The sequence below is a fragment of the Paroedura picta genome, chromosome 4 (assembly GCF_049243985.1).
Source record: "Paroedura picta isolate Pp20150507F chromosome 4, Ppicta_v3.0, whole genome shotgun sequence".
Classification (NCBI taxonomy): Eukaryota; Metazoa; Chordata; class Lepidosauria; order Squamata; family Gekkonidae; genus Paroedura; species Paroedura picta.
In genome coordinates this window covers 101,788,933-101,811,882 of record NC_135372.1, presented here as the reverse complement: position 1 = coordinate 101,811,882, position 22,950 = coordinate 101,788,933, and the positions used below count along the sequence as shown (strand labels likewise).

Below are 22,950 nucleotides of genomic sequence, written 5' to 3'. Positions count from 1 at the left end.
GTGGATAGTCTTTTGCCAAGGGATGTTGCCGCTGCCTGAGCCCCTGTTCCACTTGCTTTCCCGCTGGCACCACTGACTTCCTGCTGCCCGCTGGGGATTGCTGCCAGCAGCAGCTGCTCAGTGCCATGCTGAGGGGGGCCCCCAGCCATGGCGGCCACTGGAGAGCACCAAAGGTGAGCCAGCAGCAGAGTGGCAGGGCAGCCCCCGAGGCAGCAGCTGGAGAGGAGGACGAGGAGGAGCCGCGGCCCGGTAGGGTACTGACCTTTCCACGGACCGGTACCGGTCTCCAGACTGGGAGTTGGGGACCACTGCACTAAAGGACTAAAAGGTGTTTCCCCTTCCTTTTTGCCTGGTTCTTGAACACTGGGGAGGGTGTGCTGGAGTGTGTGTGCATTAGAGAGCTCACAGCAGGTGACCTGGATAAGAGTGTTCTCAGGTGCTAAAGGAATGCTACAGTCTGCAAACTTTCTAATTCCTTAAGACTTTTCATTAACCAGTGCCACATGTTTTTTTTTCTTTTTCAGAAAGCAATAGCAGTATGAATAAATGCCAGGGAAACACTTAGCAAGTAGCAACTGGTTCAGTGGAACACTATCAGTCTTGCCTTAAAACTTTCCAACCTGGAAGGAAGGAAGGAAGGAAGGAAGGAAGGAAGGAAGGAAGGAAGGAAGGAAGGAAGGAAGGAAGGAAGGAAGGAAGGAAGGAAGGAAGGAAGGAAGGAAGGAAGGAAGGAAGGAAGGAAGGAAGGAAGGAAAAATTATTTCCCTTTAGGACCCCCACCTTCTGTTTAGGAAGAGTGGCCAGGCAACTCTCTCCCCCACATACATTACTCAGGCATGTCTATGAATCTGAACCACTTGCTGGTTCTCTGTGTCTCGCATATGAAGCTTCAAATGTGAAAGGGGGTTGAGTGCTCAGAGCACAGGCAGCTCAAATCAATATGAAATCAGACATGAAGACTGTGAAAATACATTGTCCAGGAAGGAAGCCGAGATGGGAAACAAAAGTATTAAATGTATTTATTTTAATTCTACTATTGTTTTATTGATGTTGTATACTGCTCTGAGCTGGCCTACTAGGGGGTCAGTCTATAAATGGAATAAATAAATAAAGTTAGTCATGAATAATCCCACTGAATGCAATCAGAGTCCTCCAACCAATAACTTGACTTCTAAATTCCAACACATACTTCCAGCAGCAGATCATATGAGAGATGGTCTTTCTTTCCCTTGTATGTTGCCTGCTCTCAGGCACAAACTTCTTTCTCTGCTCCCCATCATCCATGACACAGACCCTTTGCCTTCACCTCCCCTACAAACACACACTATTCAGGACTGGACTTCAGCCTCTGTCAAAGTGGTCTTGAGTTAGACGTGGTTAACACGTTCCACTAGTTTAAATGTGATTTTCTCATGGCTAACCAGATGGGGGCTGTTCAGGGTAACCAATAGTTCAGTGTGCAGTGCTTGTTTAAGTGTGACGTAGCCACATAGGAGACCAGAGGAAAAGGGGAGGAGTGGTGGAGTTTTCTTAGGGGTTATGCAGAAGAGCCGGTTTCAGCAAGGGCATCTTACATGATATGCCACTGAGAGTAGTAAGTTCAGTTATATATATATATATATATATATATATATATATATATATATATATATATATATATATATATATATATATATATATATATATATATATATATATATATATATATATATATATATATATATATATATATATATATATATATATATATTATTTTCCCCGTCCTCACATGCCAAGAGGTATTTACCAAAATGCTCTCCTTTACATAGCTCATAAAGAAACTGGAGTCCTGCCCTCCAGTGCATCCCATCTCCTACTTGTGACTGCTTTTGCAGGTGCCACAAAAGAAAGCCTGTTCATTTGAATGGTCAGGGTATCCCACTTCCCACTGGCACTTTTCTACATCATAGCTACTCGAGTGATTGCATGGTTTGCATGCATCTGCTCCCTGGTTCATTCCATACTGTTGTCAGTTTAAGGATTCTTAGGTAGCACAGCTAGGAAAGGCCTGAGCCCAGTGTGGGCATTGCCTGTCAAAGCAAACAATTTTGGGCTAGATGGATGAAAGGATTTGGCATCCCATTTCTTTATTGTATGGCATTGTGTGTAGTATAGCCAGGACATCCAAGGATTGCCTGGCAGCCAGGCAAGAGACATTCAGAGGTGGTTTGTCATTGCCTGCCTCCATGTTATGACCCTAGTGTTTCTGGGAAGTCTCTCAGCCAAACGCGACCCTTCTGGGCCCATAAATCAGAATTGAGCCTCTGCTGCCCTTTTCCTTTCCCTGGTTTCCCAGGCAGGGACCAAGAAGGCCATATCCTGATCTAACACCTCTGGAGGCCTCCCAAAGCTTTATGTTGGATCCCACTGGGGAATTCCATCCCTGAGTCACAGCTTCCTTGACTCCCCCTCCTGCTGCCATCCCTGAGGGATGGCACCACCAGACAGCACTGGGTGGAGCTGGAGGCTTACAGAAGGAGGGAGGAATTGAAAAACAGTGCCCCTCCTGCCACCCATTAAATCTCTTTGCAGTCCAAGCCTTTATCTCAGCTAGGCTCACTACAGTGGTGCCTGAAAACTCTCAATCCTTCCCAAAAGGAGAGGAAGTATACCTGTTGAGGGCTGTGTACCCTGTGCAGAATACCTGTTGGCTTAATACTAGTTTGTGCCCCTTGGACTTAAGATGGAAAGAAGAGCTATGCGGGTATATATTTAACTCCCTTTGGCTCCATTGCTTCAGGGTCTCTTTGCTACTTGTCCTTGCCAGGTGCCTTGTTCCAGCTGCCAAGCGCACAGTGAGTTTGGTTTAAAGATTGGGTGAAGTGGTACATCAAACATTGGCACCAGCTCCACAGTGGTGGAAGAGAGCACAGAACTGCTGAATGACAGCTGGCTACGTTGGGCTTTTTCATTTTAAAAGACCATCTGCCTATGAAAATGGCCTATAAATACTCCCACATATTTAATTTAAGCAAAGGAAAACATTGACATTCAGCTCAGCTACCAAAGAGTCAAGAGGGTTAGTGACAAGTGGGGAGCTTTATTTTGATGAACTCCTTTGGGAACAGAATTTAAGAGTGTTTTAAAAGGCAAATGGGAGACAAAAAATCGATGCCTTTCATTCTGAGAGTCTGGCAAGTGCACATAAAACAGTCAAGAAGTAGCTTACTGCATTTTAAGAAATTATTTGGGAGAGTGGAGTCAGAATACCATTTCTGAATGTTTCCTCTTTTTATTGCTGTTTTACCTGTATTTTGTTGTGACTGAGGGGCTTTTTGCACGGCTTCAAAATAGCACAATGGTTGCTAATTGAAAACGCTACTAATTTGCCTCAACGCACGACATCGTAGACAATCTGCAACACTCCTGAAACCAATCAGCAAAAAGCGCTTCGTTGTAGCGCTTTCAGGGGAATCCCAAAAAGTGGATTCACCCTCCGGAAAGCGATACACTCCTGCAACCAATCTGCAACAGTAGCGAAAAAGACCTGTGCGTTCCCATTGTTGCGGTTTCTTCAAAGTCCCTCCTCCTGAGCCTGTCCTCCAAACTGCCGGCGAAGCGATCGCCATTTTTTTTTCCCCGAGCGAGTGGAGATCAACGCACCGGCGAGCCTCCGTTTAGCCAGTGAGGCTTCCCAGGCTGCAGTCCCTCCTCAGAGCTGTTTACAGTCACAAGAAGCCCGCAGAAGCCCGTTTGCTGATGTATTTTCCCTTTATTTTTCACACTGTTTCGGCTGAAAATCGCGCCCGTGGGGGGGGGGGGGAGGGGGGGATTTTTTTTTCCACTCCGAGGCAGCGTGGCCACGATCAAATTACAGCTCAAACAGAGGCTTCCCGGCTTCAGTCCCTCCCCTTCAGTCACTAAGCACACACATTTCACACACACATTTCACACACACATTTCACACATTCCATTCAGCCGAAAATCGGGCCCGTGAGGGGGGGGGGATTTTTTTTTTCACTCTGAGGCAGCGTGTTAACGATCAACCGATCAAACGACAGCTCAAACACCCCAGGCAGCTGGATGGGTCTCTCCCTTGCAACGAATCTACCCAGATTCGTTACAATGGGTCTGTTTTTTTTTTTTTTTAAACCTTCCTTAAAGGGAAAGGGGCTGTTTGGGAGCATGCTAACGGCTGCCCATTGGCTGCTTGATGGCCAGGGGCGGGACGAGCTTGGCAATAGCGCTTCCTTTCTAGCGATTTCTGCCGAGACCGGAAGCCTGTGGGAAACGCTAAAAAACGCAACTGATTCCACTACAAAGGCAGGTATGCCTAACGATGAATTCCACTATTTTAAATGGCGATTTTTCATTCCGCAAACAATTTGCAACAAAGATCCCCGTGCAAAAAGGCCCTGAATATTTGGTTGCTCCATTCATCATCATCACTGACAATAATTCCCATCCTCACTGCTCCCTGGCTTCATCTTTTAAAAAGCATTCAGATTTGGTACACTCTCCTGTCTAGATTTCCAATGTACTTCCTCCAAGCAGGGAAATGCACATGGTTAGCTCAACCTTATTGAACTTTGAAACAACCATATGGAATATATAAGACTGGGAGATATGACTGGCTGAAAGTCAACCAATAACAGGGATCTGAATGGGGGAAGAATTTAATGTGTGTTTAATAATAAATGTATATATTATAATAAGGTATGTTTAATAAACAAATATTCAGGCCAATGTACTTGCCACTACACCACACTACTTTTCGTAACATTACAGTCACAGGTTAAATTTGTTATTATTTTGAAAAGTTAGGAAATGGAACAAGGAGATGTATAAAAGCATACTTGCGTGTACTCAGTGCATGAGAGCTTTAACAAATCTGTGTTATGGTATTAGTTTAAGAAGTGTTAAACATAGAGTACATGCCTACAGGCGCTGATGGGGTCAAAACCAGGTGATGGGGTCAAAACCAGATACAGACAAGGCTATCTAAATCTAATGGGATAATTAAAAATTCCACGTTTCATACAGTCCTTTTCCTTTTCCTGATTCTATTCTTATTTATTTATTTAGTGCAGTTTATTCTGCACTTCCTCCAAGTAACTCAGAGCTACATAACTGTCTCTCCATCTTGCCTCCACAACAACCCTGTGAGGTTGGTTAGACTGAGAGACAGTGACTGGCCTAAGGTCACACAGTAAATTTCATGGCAATTATGAATGTGAACATGAGTCTCCCCAGTGCTAGTCCAATGATTTTGCCATTCTGCAGACTATGTAAAATTCTGCATTAAATATGCACTATGTATTCTATGCTCATTTCTATTTCCAGAATTCTATTCCTAGTACATTACCTATCGCATGTCTCTTCATGTTGACTGTATTAATTTGCACTGTGTTACACTGCTTAGAGTTTCAGTGAGAGTGGTGGTCTACAAAGATAGCAAATTAATTAATAAGTATTACACTGCACTGCCTTTAACAACAGCCTGATGTACAGACATGTAGAATGTGAAGCTTTATGTTAGGACTAGTAATCAAGCCCGCTGCCCTCGAAATGCAGTGGGCGCTAGCGGGCGGGAGACCGTTACTGGGGCTGGTGGGAACCCCCCCTGGCTCCGGCAGCGCGTGTGTGCTCGCGATTGGTCCCTTGCCGCAGGACTGACAATCGGAGGGCCCAATCGGCAGGTGCTTTGCGCCTGCTGATTGAGCCCTCCGATTGTCAGTCATGAGGAATGGGCCTATCGGCACCCTTCCTCATTATGGACAGGGCCCTCCTTAGGTCCCCTTAGCCGATTATTTAATCCGCTCCGCAGGAGCGGTTTAAAGATTCTGTTTATCATACAGCCATTAAATGTACAGTAGTGAGTGGAGAAGTCCAGTCTGATTCTTCAGATAGTCTCTTTTAAGTTAGAGAAACAAACACCATATGATAAATAATAACACTTGACTTCAAGCACAGCAAGACCAAGGAATCAGTTGTGACAATGGACATTCTAGTGCAACTAGGCAAACCACAAGCTTTCCAGGGTCCATGATTGTTTCAAAATTGTACAGGGCCAAAATTGTACAGCACAGTATGGCTAAACTACTAGATAGGGCCTCTAGATGGCACTAAAAAACAGTAGCAGGAAGTCAAGAATGGCCATGATGGGCCCTCTAGGAATTTAGGCAGCTTTCCAGATTTCTCAGTTTTCATAAATGCAGTGCAGGCTCCACTGTCTTCCAGAATTGTGCGAAGAAAAAGGTCATAAGTGAAAGCAGCATCAGTTGCTCCAGGTAAAAGGAGAGACTCACTGTTTAAACTCAAGAGCACCCAGTACAGGTTATTTGCTCTTAAAGAATACTTAGCCATTCGATCACACTTCAGCTAAAGAGCGATCAAGGTGGCAGTTTCCCCACCCTTGAAATATATACTTTTGAGTGACGTTTGACTTATACCCTAGTTTAGAACCCAGACTGACATCATTGAGAAATCTGGAAAATATTGTCCTAAAATGTGAGGCAGACTAAATGGGGCAGATTAATTGCAGGATTAATAAAACATTCTTTATGTAGGCTGTACATCTCACCTAGGAAAGCAAGCCTCCAGGGGATCCACTGAATTTAACAGTTCATCTCCAGACCAGAGAGATCCTGGAGAGTAGACTCAATGGCACTGGCACTGTGCCCCACTGAGGTGGCTGTTCTCACTATTCTCCATACCAAAATATCCAGGGGTTTCCCAGTCTGGATTATTATTATTATTATTACTATTATTATTATTGCATTTATTACTTGCCCTTTCTCTTCAGATTCAAAGCGGTTTGCAGCATAAGAAGAACAGGCAGAATAATAAAAAATATAAATACATCTGTAGTTTGTGTGCAGATGACGCACTGGGTAAAATCTGCCCTGATTGGCTCTCAGTGGGGGACATGCACCCATAGGAATAGGGCACTTCCCCACTGAGGGCCAATTGTGGGTCTTCCCTGCCACTGTCTTCCTCCTTCTTCATGCAGCTATCAGGCACTTGGAAGGGAGGAGGAAGAGCCGGCAGAAAGGTAAGCTGGGGTGGGTGGGCTGGCCCTGGTGGCCCAGCTTGCCTGACTGGGCTGCCACATTCCCTGGCTTCCTGCTCAACAGGGTGTGGGGGAGATGGCTGACACTGCTCAGTGGTGCCAGAGGCACAGTGCTGACTCTGGCAGCCAAGCTCCTGTGGCTGGTATGTCATACTCCAAGGCCTCCTGCCCACCGGGGAGTTGGGGAGGCTGGCTGGCTGTGCTCTGCACTGTACTGCTCTTCAGTGTTGCACTAGCCCAGGCAGCCCAGCTGGCTGGGCCACCCTGCCACTATCTTTTAGAGCCTCTTTTTAAAATGGGCTTTGATACTAGTACAATAAATAATTAAAAGTCTAAAATATCTGGCAACCTTACCATCACCACCACCATCCCGCGCGCACCTTCCAATCGTCAAGGGCTGGTGGCCAAGGGCTCCTGGTGGCGAAGGGCTCCTGTCAACCCAGATTCCCACTGAAAGAGACAAGTTTAGCCGTGTACAAAATGTGAGACAGGAAGTCTGCCAGATTTCATCAGAATGTAAATGTTTTAAAGAGATATTAGGATTACTAAAATTTAAAGAAATTATTTTTTTCTTGAGCAGGTGATCCTGGTTTCTGCCCCCCACCTACAAAAGTAGCTGGGAGTGGAGTCTTAATCAAGGTGTTGCAAGTGAGCAGGCCATGTACCATTTTCCTGATGCAACCCAACCCCTCCCCTTCCCTCCCCAGAGCTGCTATTTATCTTGCAGGGAATTTACATGTTTCTCCTCACAGGACAGCTAGTACTAACTCCTGTATGTGATTGGATTTGTAAAAAATGTTCACAGGAAAGAGATGATGATGATGATGATGATTATAATCATCATCACCTGTCCCTCTCTGCAAGTGGGCTCAGGAAGTTTACAGAATAGTGAAAACATTCTTCTCTAATATTGGTCCTGATCTGAACCTACATTCTCTGCAGCTGCTTTTGTGTGGTGTGAGTGAGAGATCCTGACTACGGATTTCAGAGTCACATGTTTGATTCTAACGAGCCGGTTAGGGAGTGGCGGGAAATAATAATAATAATAATAATAATAATAATAATAATAATAATAATAATAATAATAATAATAATAATAATAATAATAATAATAATAATAATAATTATTATTATTATTATTATTATTATTATTATTATTATTATACACAACAGAAATCCTGCAGCCAGAGCATTGGGACTAATTACTTAAAAGGGTGCCTCTGAGCTTCTTGAAAATCCTGCTATATAAACATATAGAAATTCAACACATGAATATTTTTTCAGTACAGTGACACAATGATGGAGAAAGCTAGACCTGTTTAATTTCTGCTTGCCATGCTGCTTCCACGGCAGAAGAGCCCTGTCAGAAAAGGTAGCTTCCTATATGCAATGTCTTTCACATACCACCAGCCATGACCCACCCCTCACAGGAATCTCCTTACTTGTTACCCCATTTAATCCCTCATTGTTTCTCCTTTCCTTGTATTTATATTTCCCACCCTTAAAGTTTCATTTCCTTTGTTCAGACATATACTAGCATGCATTGTGTGCATCGAAATCAAGGGGTAGAATGGACTGCACCAATTTAGGGCACACCTGGGGAGAGTCACACTTCTAATGCTGCTCACATTTGTAGTTGCCAGCACCCAGGTGAGACCTGGAGATTTCCTGGAGTCACAGCTGATCTACATAGAGATCAGCTCCCCTGAAGAAAATAGCCATTTTGGAGAGTGAACTCTTATCACATTATACTCCACTGATGTCTCTCCCCTTTCCAAACCCCACCCTCCCCAGGATCCACCAACAAATTTCCAGGAATTTCCAAACCCAGATTTGGCACCCCATTAGGTTACTATAACAAGCTCTTTTGGCAGTGGGTGGCTGCTTTTGAACATGGTTCAGATGCTTTGATTGGTCATGGCAGCCAGATTTAGGGTTGCCAGGTCCCTTCTGGTCACCAGCAGGAGATGGAAAGTAGGGCTGCTAGATCCAGGAAAAACTGCTGGAGACCTGGGGATGGACCCTGGGGAGGACAAGAATTTCAGTGAAGGACAAAGCCATAGAATCTCCCCCCGCCCCCAAAGTGCTTATTTTCCCCAGTGGAACTAATCTCTGCAATTCCAAGGCATCCTCAGGGTGCCTATTGGGCTACATTTTGTATACTGAAAAAGTCTAGTACTGAGCAGACCGCAACCTTTCATGTGTGTATGTTCTTACGCAGCAAGAATCCTAGTTACCCCCTTTCCACATAGACCTATCCTCCTCACTGCTTGCAGCTTGGAAGCCAACTGCATGAACCAATTAAAACAAATTAATCGTGTTTGTTTGTAAAGTACTATCAAGATGCAGGTGAACTATGGCAGTGTCTCCCAACCAGGGTTATTCATAACCCCAGAGTTATGTCAGGATTATACTAGTTTAGGATTAAGCCCCCAGGAGATTACACCAGTTTAGAAGGGGGCTGAGTTTTTTCCTGAGAGCCAGTTTGGTGTAGTGGTTATGAGTGCAGACTTCTAATCTGGCATGCCAGGTTCGATTCTGCACTCCCCCACATGCAGCCAGCTGGGTGACCTTGGGCTCGCCACGGCACTGATAAAACTGTTCTGACCGAGCAGTGATATCAGCGCTCTCTCAGCCTCACCCACCCCACAGGGTGTCTGTTGTGGGGAGAGGAATGGGAAGGCGACTGTAAGCCGCTTTGAGCCTCCTTCGGGTAGGGAAAAGCGGCATATAAGAACCAACTCTTCTTCTTCTTCTTCTTCTTCTTCTTCCTTACTTGAGCAGGTCACCTGCCCCCTCCCAAAATGGCCAATAATGGGCCTGAGGGGGTGGGAAGGGGAAGGGATCCAGCCATAAAAATCTTTGCTGGCTGAGGCTCCTCTCATATTGTCGACCTGTTGGTGGTATCTGGAGTGCAGCGAGGTGAGTCCTCTTGGGATTGGTAAGGGATATCTCTTGTTGTTTTTAACTCTTGGTGAGAAGGAGGGAGAAGGGGGCCTACTCCTTGCGGAAGAGGCTGCTGGGCATTGAGGGTGGGTGAGTTACCTCCCACTGCCACAGCCTGGATTGTGGTAACAGGGCAGGCAGGGGCAGGCTTGGGGGTGGGTGGAAACAGGGGCCTAGGTGGAAGCAGGGGACATGTTTCAAAATTTTTTAAAAGGCTGACTGATGGTGACCCCAGCAGGGAGTTTTCAAGTGAAAAACAGAGGTGGTTTACCATTGCCTTCTTCCTCAGTCTTTCTTGGAGGTTTCCCATCCAAACACTAACCAGGGTTGACCTTGCTTAGCTTCTGAGATCTAACAAGCTCAGACTGTACCATGCCACCTTCCTTTCAAACTAACCTGATAAACAATGATTATAAATAAAAACTGTATTTTTGAAAAGTCTTATTGTGAGGATTTCAAGGCAAAGGACATTCTGGACTTCCTTGGTGTTTTCCATCCAAGTCCCTTGAGGCTCCCTAAATCAGCTGTAACTTGATGCTTTCCACTACCGCCATTTCTGCTTCAGCACTCTGCCTCCTCATTACCACCTCATCCTGCCGCATGCTTTGATTGCGAACAGTAAAGCATAAGATGCCAGATTTAAGGCATATAGCGCAAGGAGTTAGAATAGTGCTTTATAAGGTGACCAGATTTTAACATTGGTAAAGCGGGACACCATTGACCGGGGGGGGAGGGGGTTCTTGATTAAAAATTTGGTCTATATGGAGCAACAATCATTTTCATAGAACACAAAAATAGTATTGTAATATATATACAATATATATATATATATTTCAACATAAGTACAATTTGCCAGGTACCCCCAGATGTCCCTCCAAAAGTGGGACAATTTGGTAACCTAACTATGTAGTTTGTCATGTTCGATATTGTGAATAGTGAGCACAGCTTGGAAAGATTTTAACTGGCAACCCAGACAGTATGAGGGGCAGTGGTCCTTCAAGTTCTCTTTATATGGTCTGCAAACCACATAGCAGCAAATGAGAAACTCAGGGGAAGCCAGCAGATTGGATATGGCTCTGGTTGTCATACTAGGAACATTAGCACATGGGAGAGGGTAACTAAAGTTTACTCAAATGGCTGGGCCCAACAGGAACCTTGATGTGACGTCTATTTGCATCAGAACAATTGATAATGGAAGCAACAATTACAATAATGATTGCAGAGAAATAGGAAATTTGCAAAGTACAATGGAAGCAGTCACAATGCCATGGAACATTGCTTGTCAGTTCATAGTCACAAGCATAGTACAAAAAACATCATGGAGCCTCTTGTGTCACTGTTTGTATGTAGATGTAAATACTGTTAATTTGTGGAAACTGAGAAATCAAATTTGGGACACTATACATTTAAGTTTTATAGTGTCAGTCTAAGGAATGCTAAACCAAATTGAAATCTCCCATATGAAAATGTCTCATTAAATCTGGCATTTTAAAAAATGATAATCTTGAAGTTTGGATGACAGATTTTTCTGTTTCCAGCCTTCAGAGAGAAGCCTGAGAATATCCAGATCAACCCTATGCAAGTTTGTATATAAGGAAGTCTATATGCAGTGAATTACAGCCATAGGCCCCTGAGGCACCAAACCTAGAATGCAAATATTTTCCTGCCTTCGAACCTATTACTTTCCAAAATATGCATGATTCATTTTATGTCATACTTTTGATTACAGAGTCTTGCCTCAGGATGTATCCTGCATTCTTGAGGCTTGCAACTTCAGTCTCTCTGTCTTCACACTTTCCTGGACCAATATTAGCTAGTTTATTTTGATTAGTTCCCCACACAAACCTTGTTTCACCTAGCAACACAATCACTGATGGTTATACTCAAAGTATCTCCTCCCCAGTTTAAGTAACAGAAAAAGAAATTCCAATTTCAAACCCATTAAATTAACACATTTTCTAAGCAATATCCCAGTTTGAGATCAAGGACCCATTTCCAATCATACTTTACTCAAGTGATGGCAAGTTTCCTGGCTCCTGAAAATCCAGGTCTTCTTGCTAACAATGATAGGGGAGGATCTCTGACTACTGCATTAGTGCAATCCCCTACATATGTCTCTTTAAAGCCCCAAAGATTGCTCTCAGTTCTGCACAAAATCTTCCCTTCCTAGCAGCAGTTCCAAATTTCACACCAACTTGCCCCTGCTTTCTGACTCCCTGTTTAATGGAATTTTGTTTTTATGTTGGGTTCTAATTCAGGTCTTACTGGTGGAGAATTCCTTGAAATTGAACTACTTTCCCTGCTGTTCTGTCTTTTGAATGCTTGTCCATGTTTCCCCTCTGTTGCCTTGTCCATCTCATCCCTCTCTCCCTCCTGTTCTCATCTGCCATTAAAAAAAACATTTGGGTATCATGTTAGAACACTGATTGCAATCAGTCTAAATATTTTCTTTAGATGAGTTGCATTTACTCCTCTCCTTGCTGGTCTCTACAGTACCTCCCCAAGCATCTCCTTCCTCCTAATTTATGGCTGTTTGAACAAGCACTTTTAATAGCGAGTGGGGAGGTCTTGTGGCGTTTTTTTTTTTTTTTTTGCAAAGAAAGAACAGAAACAGTCAACATTATCAATCTGAAAGTTTACTTTGCTTGCTGGTCAGAGCTGTGTTATGTTTATTTATTGTTTATTTATTTATTATAATCATATCCTGCCACTCATGGCAAGACATCTCATTGCAGCTACATGATTAAATCCCACATAACAAATAACAAATTATTCCCCACTAAAAAACAACAACATTAAAACAGTTTCATAAGTACACTTCTGGTGGCAAAACTATCCCCTCCCTCCCACAGCCCATGTGGTTGTCTCTCAGTGGGCCAGGGGGACTCCTCCAGCCGACACCCACCAACGATAATGGTCTAAAATGTGGTGGTAGTATCTTCCAGGAGAGTCCATCTGATCTTCCGTGCCCTAGCTTCAACCATAAACCTGGCAGAAGAGCTCTGTCTTGCAGGCCCTGCTGAATGCAGAAAGTTCCCACAGGGCCCTCAGCTCTTCTGAGAGTTCATTCCACCAAGACTGAAAAGGCCTTAGCCCTGGTTGAGGCCAGGTGAACCTCCCTGGGGCCGGTAATGACCAATAAGTTGGTAGCCATAGAATGTAAAGCCATGCAGGGGGTGTAGGGCAGCAGGCGGTCCTTCAGATATGTGGGCCTGCAAAGGGCCTTGAAGGTCAAAACCCAAACCTTGAACCTGATCTGGGCTGCAACCAGTAACCAATGCAGCTGCCTCAGCACGGGCTGGATGTGGGCCTTCCAAGGTGTTTCTGTGAGGACCCTAGCAGGCACATTTTGAACCAGCTGCAATTTCTGGGTCAGAGACAAGGGCACGGCCGTGTAGAGTGAGTTACAGAAATCAATTCTGGAGGTGACTGTTGCATGGATCACCATGGCTAGATGCTCTGAAGACAGGTAGGGCACTAGTAGCCTTGCCTGACGAAGGTGATAAAACACTCAGCGGGCTACTGTAGTGACCTGAGCCTCCTTAGTCAGGCAAGCATCCACAATCACCCCCAGTGGCTTGGGTCATGGTGTTAAGTTGCGACCCTGCCAGAAAGGGTAAACATGCTTCTTGTCCTGTCAACTTCCTTCCCAGCCATAGGACCTCTGTCTTGGAGGGGTTGAGTTTCAGAAACTCCATCAGGCGCCACAGCCTTTCCCTCACCCGCCCCGCCCTCTCCGCTGCTCCCCACAGCTTCTCCGACGGACAAGCAGTAGAAAAGCAGTGGTGGTGGGTGGCAGGTGGTGGGTGCCAGCGGTGGAAGAGCCATAGCAATGGCCTCCTCCATACCGCTCTGCCTGTGATGTGCCTGCGCAAGCATTCGTAAATGCTGCCTGTGCACGTGCGCATGCTGCCCCTGGCGACCCTATTGCCGTCGCAGTTGGGGTCGCCGGGACAGAGCGGTTGAGAACCGCTGATCTAAAAGATCGAAAAGCATGCTAGGGTGCAGAGCTGAATGTTGAAAACATGTGGCATGTTCAATTAGGAACACTGTCAGCAGAAAAGGCCTATTGAGGAATGCCCGGTGCAGGCTTGCAGGAAAAACAAGATTGATTTGCAGGCTTGCAATTGGGCTCACACCTTCTTTTGGATTGGCAAACAGGCAACAGCTTTTTATTTAACATTAACAACAGAGTGTTGGCAAACAAGGAATATTGGAGCCTAAACCTTCCCCTTGGGCCACCCGACCCACCAATAGCTCAAACGGAGCATGCCCAAGCCCCCCTCCTTGCTGAGCACTCGTGCTTTGAGTGCCATCCCTGCCGCCCTGCCGTGCAGCTGCATCAATGGCAGCCACGGTCATTCGTGGCCATGATTAAGCACTGAGCGAAAATGGTCTCTATTCATATTTCTTGGCGTTCTTGCCCCTGTAATCCATGGATACAATTTAATTAACATTATTTATTTTAAACATTAAAGACTGATTATTGTTGTAAAGTTAATTGCATGAATCCTGTTGTTACCTGCTCTGAGTTGTTGTTTTTATTATTCAAAGCATCTTAGGTCAGAATGGCTGCCTTTGCTTTCGGTTGCAGGCCTGCTGTTTCTTGATTCTCATGTTTAATTTTGTAATATGAAGACTTTCAGCTTTGTGTTTGATCTAGGGGATGGCTGTTGATAACGCCATCTCAAGCACTTGACTCTGAGAGATGCTGACATCATTGGCCTGTTTGTTTAGGCTGGGATTTTTAATCACGGGACATTTTATGTCCTTCTGCTGCTAGCCTTCCCTCAACCCTTCTTGCTCTTTTTTTTTTATTTTAAAGAATGCCTGCAGGCACTTTGACTCAGCAGGGCAAGAAGGAACACTATGTGGTTTCATGCTTGATCCTCTAACAATATTACAGAGAGTGCTGTCCAGGGAGCTGAAATCCTGAAAAAGAAACTTGGAAGCAAGTTTATGTTCTGCAAACTCAGGCCAGTTCACAAGTATTCAGATTCAGACCTATGGGCAGCCTATCAGGGGCTGTAGAGACAACCTTTGGGGAGGGGGTCAGGTAACCTACAAATGTCTCTTACAATAAAATCTGAAAGACTGGGGAATCTAAATCTATGCAGAATTGGGAAGAATGCCCCATTGAGTGAAGAGGTGTTTACTTGTAAATACCTATAGCATGGGATTTTACATTACTTGAGGAGCTTCATTTCTAAAGCGAACCATTTCTAAAGGAACAATACAGCCACTCTAGTAGACTAGTGATAATGGGTTCTAGAAAATTGGGGTAACGTCCCCCTTGGGAAAGCTGGTGGGCAGAAAGGAAGGCAGTTAGCAGGCACACTAAGGCAGCCAGCCCTGTGGTTGCCCCCATGCTGGCTGAGGGTGGGGGGGGGGGAGTTCACATCTCTGATTCTCTGCAATCCAGGCTCAGCTCCTTGACACAGACATGCTGGCTGAGTCCAAGACTTGTCCAGACCTGGCTGCCTGGCAAAGGAGCATAGGTGAGCAGCTCTTGGGGCCCTCCCTCCCTCCCTCCCCAACTGGCCTTAGGGTGGTGGTGGCCTGCGTCAAGGGAAGACTGAAGGCCTGGTCCTGGAGGAGGCAGGGAGGCCTGGAGGAAAAGGCCGCCCAGAGGAAAAGGCGGCAGCAGAGCTGGCTGGGAAGTCCCGCCCTGGAGCCTGAGCACCTGCACAGGGGCCTCCTGAGCCCGGGCTGTCTAGTGAGCTGCCTGCCACGGGGGCAAAAAAAAAAAGGGTTTTTTTAATTAAGTTTTAAAAAAAATATATGCGAATGATGCGGGACACGCGACAAATGCCCCAAATGCAGGACTGCCCCGCCAAAGTCAGGATAGATGGTCAGCTTATATTAATAGTGCCATCCTAAGCAGAAGCACACCTTTCTGATATGATTGACCTCAGTGGAAAGTTGTAACTCAGCTTAAGATGTCCTTGAGGAAAGGGAGAGTAGTAGGTTTGCTAGCGTTGCTGGTGATAGCTAGGTTTTCACTTCCAGGTTTCTCCGGCTGCTGCTCTGGTGGTTGCAGGAAGAAAGGATCATTGGAGGGAAGACCTGACAACCCTAGTGAGGAGTTATAAGTCTTCTGCTTCTCTCAGTATCTTCACCTAAATAATGTCCCCTTTCAGCCTGAGTTCAAAAGCTTACAGCTTTTTGGAGTGCAAACAATATTGGTGATGTAAGAAATCTCCCTAATTTTCCTACCTTCTGTTCTTTACTGATTGTCTTATATAAATATGCCTTATCCTTAAATCAACACCACTGGCCTATCTTGCCACGTACAATGGCAGCAGGGCCTAAGGCAAAAGCTGTTCCTGATCCTGCACTCTGGAGATGTTTGAGACTGGACCTAAGGCCTTAGACATGCCAGCCATGTGCTCTTCACAGAGTTATGCCCCACCCTCTTGTGCTATTGAATCTTCACCTGTGACCTCAAATGGCTCAATAGGTAGGATGTCTAAGGTATGTCTGAGATGGAAAATATCAATAATGAGAATTAGTGGCTATTGTCATATTTTACTGGTACTTATATGACTCTTCACTCCATCTTGGTGCCTAGGATGTCCAAGAATTTGGAATTGGTCTTTAAATCTGGCATCTCTAGCTGCATTTATATCATTAAAATTTCCATAGCACATTTGCATGTCTGAAGGTGTTGCTCAGGTACCCTGGCTAAAGTCCCATTTGGCTAATTATTCTGCTTGCTGACCTATATTCCCTGGCAGACTCACCTCTGAAGAACATCCTTTACTTCCTTCCTGCTCCAGCCTGCTATGCACTGTTAAAATAATTAAATCGCCACCCCCAGAAGTTATTTGATTTTTATAGAGAATGAGTACCAGCTGTCTTCTTGTACCTGCTTGGAAGAACATTGTCTTTTGACATGTGTGCAGTGCCTAGCATGCAGTTGTGTGTTCATGGATAACTTCCTTAAGGCACATCACTAATTAATTCATAGTAACAAAAATGTTCACATCTACTACTCAGTAAACATTCAAGATAAGTTTAAACGTACCCTGGAAGATGGCACAAGGAACCCTTCCAAAGTGGTTTCAGAGGAGAAGAACCCAGATTTTTAAAAAGCAAAATGGTGTACCAGATAATGAAGCACTATAAGGCTATGAATCACTTTGCTCCAGGAAATAAGCAGAATTGCATATTTATTTACTTCATTTATACTCTGCCTTTCTCTCCAGTGGGGACCCAAAGCTGCTTACATCATTCTCCTCTCTTCCATTTTGGCCTCACAACAACCCTGTGAGGCTGAAAGAATGTGACCGGCCCAAGGTCACCCGGTGAGCCTCCCTGACAGACAGGCCTGGACATCCATCTTCTGTCTTTAATTAGATCTGGGGAATACTGAAGAGTCAGTGGAACCTCAGCGACATCAAATAAAAACAGAGGGAAATTAATTTTATTTAAAACATTCACGTTCTATTTTATCTCAATGGACTCAAGGTGGCAATCTCAGAAAACTGTAGAATTCATGTACATAAAAAGTATATGTCAGGGTACAACAATCCATGGACCCGTGAAGACTTCTAGTTGGCATCTCATTTTCCCTATATTCCCCTTCTCCCTATTTCCTCTTTCCTTTCCCTGAAATCCCAGCTTCTCTCCCTTTTTTGCTTTTTTTCTCTTCTTCCCACTCACTTGCCTACCTGCCTCTCTTTTTCTAGTTTCATCTTCAACGTTCTTTTCCCTGGACCTGACATAAAGGCAGATTTACCATCTTTAAAAAGTTGGGGCCAAGCTCCTCAAACACAATTCTTGTTTCTTACAACCAAACAACAGCTGTCACGGAGAATCATAGAATCATAGAATCATAGAGTTGGAAGGGGCCATACAGGCCATCTAGTCCAACCCCCTGCTCAACGCAGGATTAGCCCTAAGCATCCTAAAGCATCCAAGAAAAGTGTGTATCCAACCTTTGGGAGAACCCAAAGAGGCTTGGAATGGAGCCATGGGGGGGGGGAGGACTCTTGCTTTCCCTCTAAGGTATATTCTCATGAGAAAACCACATGGAAGGTTATGTGGAGAATGTATGCATGTGGACCCGAAAAATTAATGAAATAAGTCTCCCAGCACAGTTTTTGTAGCAAAGTAGCTAGTTTTCATTTCTCCAGACTCAACTTGCCAAAATTTGAAATGTGTACTTTGGCCATAAGTTTATCTTTAATTCAGATTGCACTACAAAGCCTATATTCTTTCTTTTTAATTTACATATATAATCCACCAACTTTTATGTCCATGGAAAGTAAGAACATTAATGGAAATTATTAAAGGATGTAATGCACACATACACATATGTTTCTAATCACCAAAATTCCAGCATGACAAAGAGGCCCTGCTATTATTTCCAGAACCCTGTCCTACTAACATTATCAGTCTTCAGAGAATTCCGTTTCAAAGCTAGAGAGCGATCAACAAAAATGCCATTGATGACTTCACCATTTTTTACGTTGCAAATGACAAAAGATGGCCATTGCTCCAGGTCTGAGCTCTCAGAGTCCTCTGGCTGGTTGCTCTTTGAAACAAGATACTAAAGTAAATGGAATTCTGTCTGATCCAGCTGGTCCATTAATATATTTTAAATATCTCTTAGGGTATGCATGACCCAGAGTATTTAGAGGTTTATCATTCAACAACACCTCGAGTTGGTCACAGTTGCGAAATGGGTAGATCCATGCAAATCCTGGAGCATCTGAATCCGAGTTTCCCACTTGGGTCTCTGTGTCCCACTGCAGCTGTACTCCTCACTGCTGTTTTCATGAACAGAATCCCCCCATACTCCCCTCTTTGATGGTGCCAGCATGTGGGCCCAATCCATGAGTAGCCTTTTGTTACAAGCTCATGAGACAAGATTGACGGTGTAAATGCTAGAAAAAAGTGGCAAGGGTTGAATTCCTCTATTGACAGAAATGATTGGTTACCCCTTTCAAAAAAGCTTTAGCAGAAACTTGCCTTTCCTGGGGCAACCTTTGCTGCCCCTTTCTCACCCTCTCTTTCCCTCAGGCTCTCTCAGGGTGGAGTGCAGGAGGCCACCTGTTATTAACTCCCAAATTTTACACATATCTAGCCGCTAGGTTTTTTTTAAAGAATTTAAAGGGGTCACAATGAGAACTCTTTGATCCAAGTGCGTCCAGAGTTTTGGATAAAGAGAGAGAAATTATCTCAATCAATGAGAGTCAGTGCCAAAGTCACCTGAATTTAGTCTTTCCTAAATGGATCACCTCAGTGGAATGGGCATGTACTTTTTCTGTTTTTCCTACCTTCCCTTCACTACTTTTGTGGTGTTTCCAGTGCTTATGGTTGCCAGTTTCATGTTGGGGCAATTTTTGGAGACTGAGGAGCAAAGCCTAGGGAAGATGAGGTTTTAGAAGGGGAGGAACCTCAAGCCTGGAAGTTACGCTATAGAGTCCACCCTTCAAAGCAGCTGTTTTCTCCTGGGGAACCGATATCTGTCATCTGGAGATTGGTTGTAATTCTGAGAGATCTTTCGGCCGCAACTGGAGGTCAGCAACTCTATATAAGTTCCTCCATGTAGGACTCAAATTTCTTTTATTCTGTAGATCATCATAGTGATGATGCTATATAAAGCAATAATCCCTCTCCCAATGTAGAAATGCATTATAATTCAACTAGAACTGGGTGGGTACTTGGATGGGAGACCACCAAGGAAGACACTGCCAAGGAAGACACTGGTAGACCACCTCTGCTTCTCAAACACTATGAAAGCTCCCTTGCCAGGGTCACCATAAGTCTGTTGCAACTTGATCACACTTCCACGCTTGAAGCTGTGCTCACAGTTCATTGTGTTCAGCTAATTCAGATTTGTGCTAAAACATTTATTCAGAACTGTTTATCAACTCAATTGACAGGTACTTTCACATCTTTTTGAGAACTCATAATTTGCATAAACCAGAATGATGAATTTCATTTTGTTTCAATTTCATTTTTGGAAATTTTAATTTTGCTTTTGGAAATTCTTTTGGTTTAATTTACTTTTTTAAAAAAGTTGATGAACAAAGATGGAATTTTAAAAATGTAAACAAAAGTTAAAAAGTGCTTTTTTGTTGTTGTTGAAAATGTTATACTTTGGTGCTGAAGTTCTTCAAGATGTTAACAAGTATTTGACTTCTGAACTGGCACCTTCTGAGTGTCAAAGCAACTATAACCTTGATACCTTATACCTTATAGCTTTAGTTGATGGATTTACACCATGAGATGATTGCATTTTAAGTATGTGACCCTTATAAAAACATCCAGTGTTGCTTCATAACCTGCCTGTTCTTACAAATAATTCCTTCCTTTGCCAACCCTTTGCCAACTTGCTTGGCATCAAAGGGTTCAAGTACAATAGCAGAACTATGAGCCATATCCCTTGTTCAATTTCTGCACGTTTTTCCACTCCGCCCCCAGACTTATCGTCATGAAAAAGTGTTGTTTCCCTGTCCTTTTGATAGCTTTGTTTTTAATGTACTTGCACCTCGAGAAGTTTATTTATTACCTGCCCCTGGAAACACCTTGATACTGCGTAGGACTGGTTGGACAGGAATAGTTGGTGTGATTATAATTAAAATAGGTCAAATTGTTGCATTTCTTTGCTGTCCTTAGTTCCACAACACATGAAGCTGTATATCACAGTTGTAAAGATCCAGGACAGCAGGTCTGAAATGTTCACAATAAAGGTGGGAGAAAGCAGAGATCCAAATGTCACAACAGCAGAACTTTGAGGGTTTCTAAAATATGGGTCAGTTTTACCCCAACACGGTATTTTGCAGTGCTGTACTTGGAGTTTATCATAGTACAGTACTTGATAAAGGGATGCTGACTCACACTTGCAGCAACACTAGCTCCATGGTGAAACCATGGCAGAGAAAGGCCAAGTGACATGCTCAGAGCTAAATAGCAATGCAGTGGCACAGCAATGATGACAACATGCAACTTCCTGACACCTGGCCATGTGCACGTTTCTTCAGCTCATGCGTCCTCCCACATAATTATAAAGTAATTGGCTTTTAAAAATCTATGTGGCCTGTGATGAGACCTTTATGAAATCTCAAGACTGGACCAGCCCTTCTTTCTGCAGGCTGCTTAGGGAAGGTAAAGGGGCGGGGTTTGGGGAAGAAAAAAAAACTGGCTTATTGAGCTGAAGGATAAAATGAGTTGCCTGTCTCATTGAAGGCCTGATGGTGCTGGGTTCTCACTGCAGTTTTATTCCATTTCTTTTTTTGGGAAAGGTTTTAGTAAGGCAAGAATGAATGAAGCCCGGCCACGTTATATCATTAACCGCCCTGCTTATTCTATCAATGACTTTGATGAAGAATTTGAAAGGAAAAGTAGAAGTTACCCACTTGGAGAGAAAATAAAGAATCTTTTCAGGTATGTAGACCGCTGAAGAATTTTGTTCTAAAGTAAACATACATTGTAGATTTATTTATATTGTTTATAATTGATGTTTGACAGTTCAATAGGAGCTCATAATGGGATCTTGCCAGTCCAAAATGATCCAAAATTTAGATGTGTGTAAATCAAGGTGCAAACATGAATTTATAGTGCAACCAGTGATTTCAAAGAGAAGGGTGCAGTAATCCAATGAACCTGGGAAGAGGTCTTTTCTGACAGAATTCTCCAGCTGAACTTGCAACCCAAGCACAATCAACAAGTACTGGGCAGCAATGGACAGCCAAAAATCACTAGGCGTATACTGAGTCCTCCCTGAAGGCCAGGAAACAATAGAACAAAGCTAAGGAACTTTTACTAGTTACTCAGTAATGAGCTAGTCTGTTTCCATCATCAAAGCCAGGAGAGAGTTTAGAATTAACAAACTATGGAGACAGGAGAAAATCAGAGAACACTGGGAATGCGGGCGGGGGGACAGGACAACAACATTATTAGGGAATTAAAGGAACAGGTTTATTAATACACAATCATCATTACCTTCTAGTTGGTTGGTGTTGTTCCTAGGGGGGAAAAACATTTTTTTCTGGAAGGAAAGAACAGTTCTCAGTAATCTGACTCAGTTTTCACATTAGCAGAAAATTATTAGGAATTTATATTATATTATATTATATTATATTATATTATATTATATTATATTATATTATATTATATTATATTATATTATATTATATTATATTATATTATATTATATTATATTATATTATATTATATTATATTAATATTTATCATAGAATCATAGAGTTGGAAGGGGCCATACAGGTCATCTAGTCCAACCGCCTGCTCAACGCAGGATCAGCCCTAACCATCCTAAAGCATTCAAGAAAAGTGTGTTTCCAGCCTTTGCTTGAAGACTGCCAGTGAGGGGGAGTTCACCACCTCCTTAGGCAGCCTATTCCACTGCTGAACTACTCTGACTGTGAAAAAGTTTTTCCTGATATCTAGCCTATATAGTTGTAGTTTAAACCCATTACTGCGTGTCCTTTCCTCTGCAGCCAGTGGGAACAGCATCCTGCCCTCCTCCAAATGACAACCTTTCAAATACTTAAAGAGAGCTATCATGTCCCCTCTCAACCTCCTTTTCTCCAGGCTGAACATTCCCAAGTCCCTCAACCTATCTTCATAGGGCTTGGTCCCTTACTGTCCTCCCTTGCGGCTCAGGGCAGCTTACATAGAACGTAGGGATAGTTACAGTTCAACAACTACAAACGACAGTAGTTTCAACAACCAGTAACAACAGTTCCACAACAGTTCCATACAACAATTCCAGTTATGCTCCCATAGGTTGGCTGGTTCAGGATCAGTTCAGTGGAGGGGGGGGGGTTCCTGGGGGCCCAAGCGGTATTGTTGGTTCACTCTACCTCAACCAAATGCCTGGCGGAAGAGCTCCCTTTTGCAGGCCCTGCAGAACTGCGGTCACTCAGGCAGGGCCCTGATCTCTTCAGGGAGCTCATTCTACCAGGTTTTTAAAAGAACGA

At 43.8% G+C, this 22,950-nt stretch overlaps 1 protein-coding gene across 1 annotated transcript in view; it reads left to right on the top strand.

Moving 5' to 3' along the window:
• The window catches only part of SLC26A9 (solute carrier family 26 member 9), a 72,037-nt gene that overhangs the window by 2,080 nt on the left and 47,007 nt on the right, over positions 1-22,950 (top strand). Inside the window, exon 2 of the mRNA XM_077334762.1 lies at positions 21,253-21,394. Coding sequence (XP_077190877.1) covers positions 21,270-21,394 — 125 coding nt within the window. The 5' untranslated portion in view covers positions 21,253-21,269. The remainder of the gene's footprint in view (positions 1-21,252; positions 21,395-22,950) is intronic.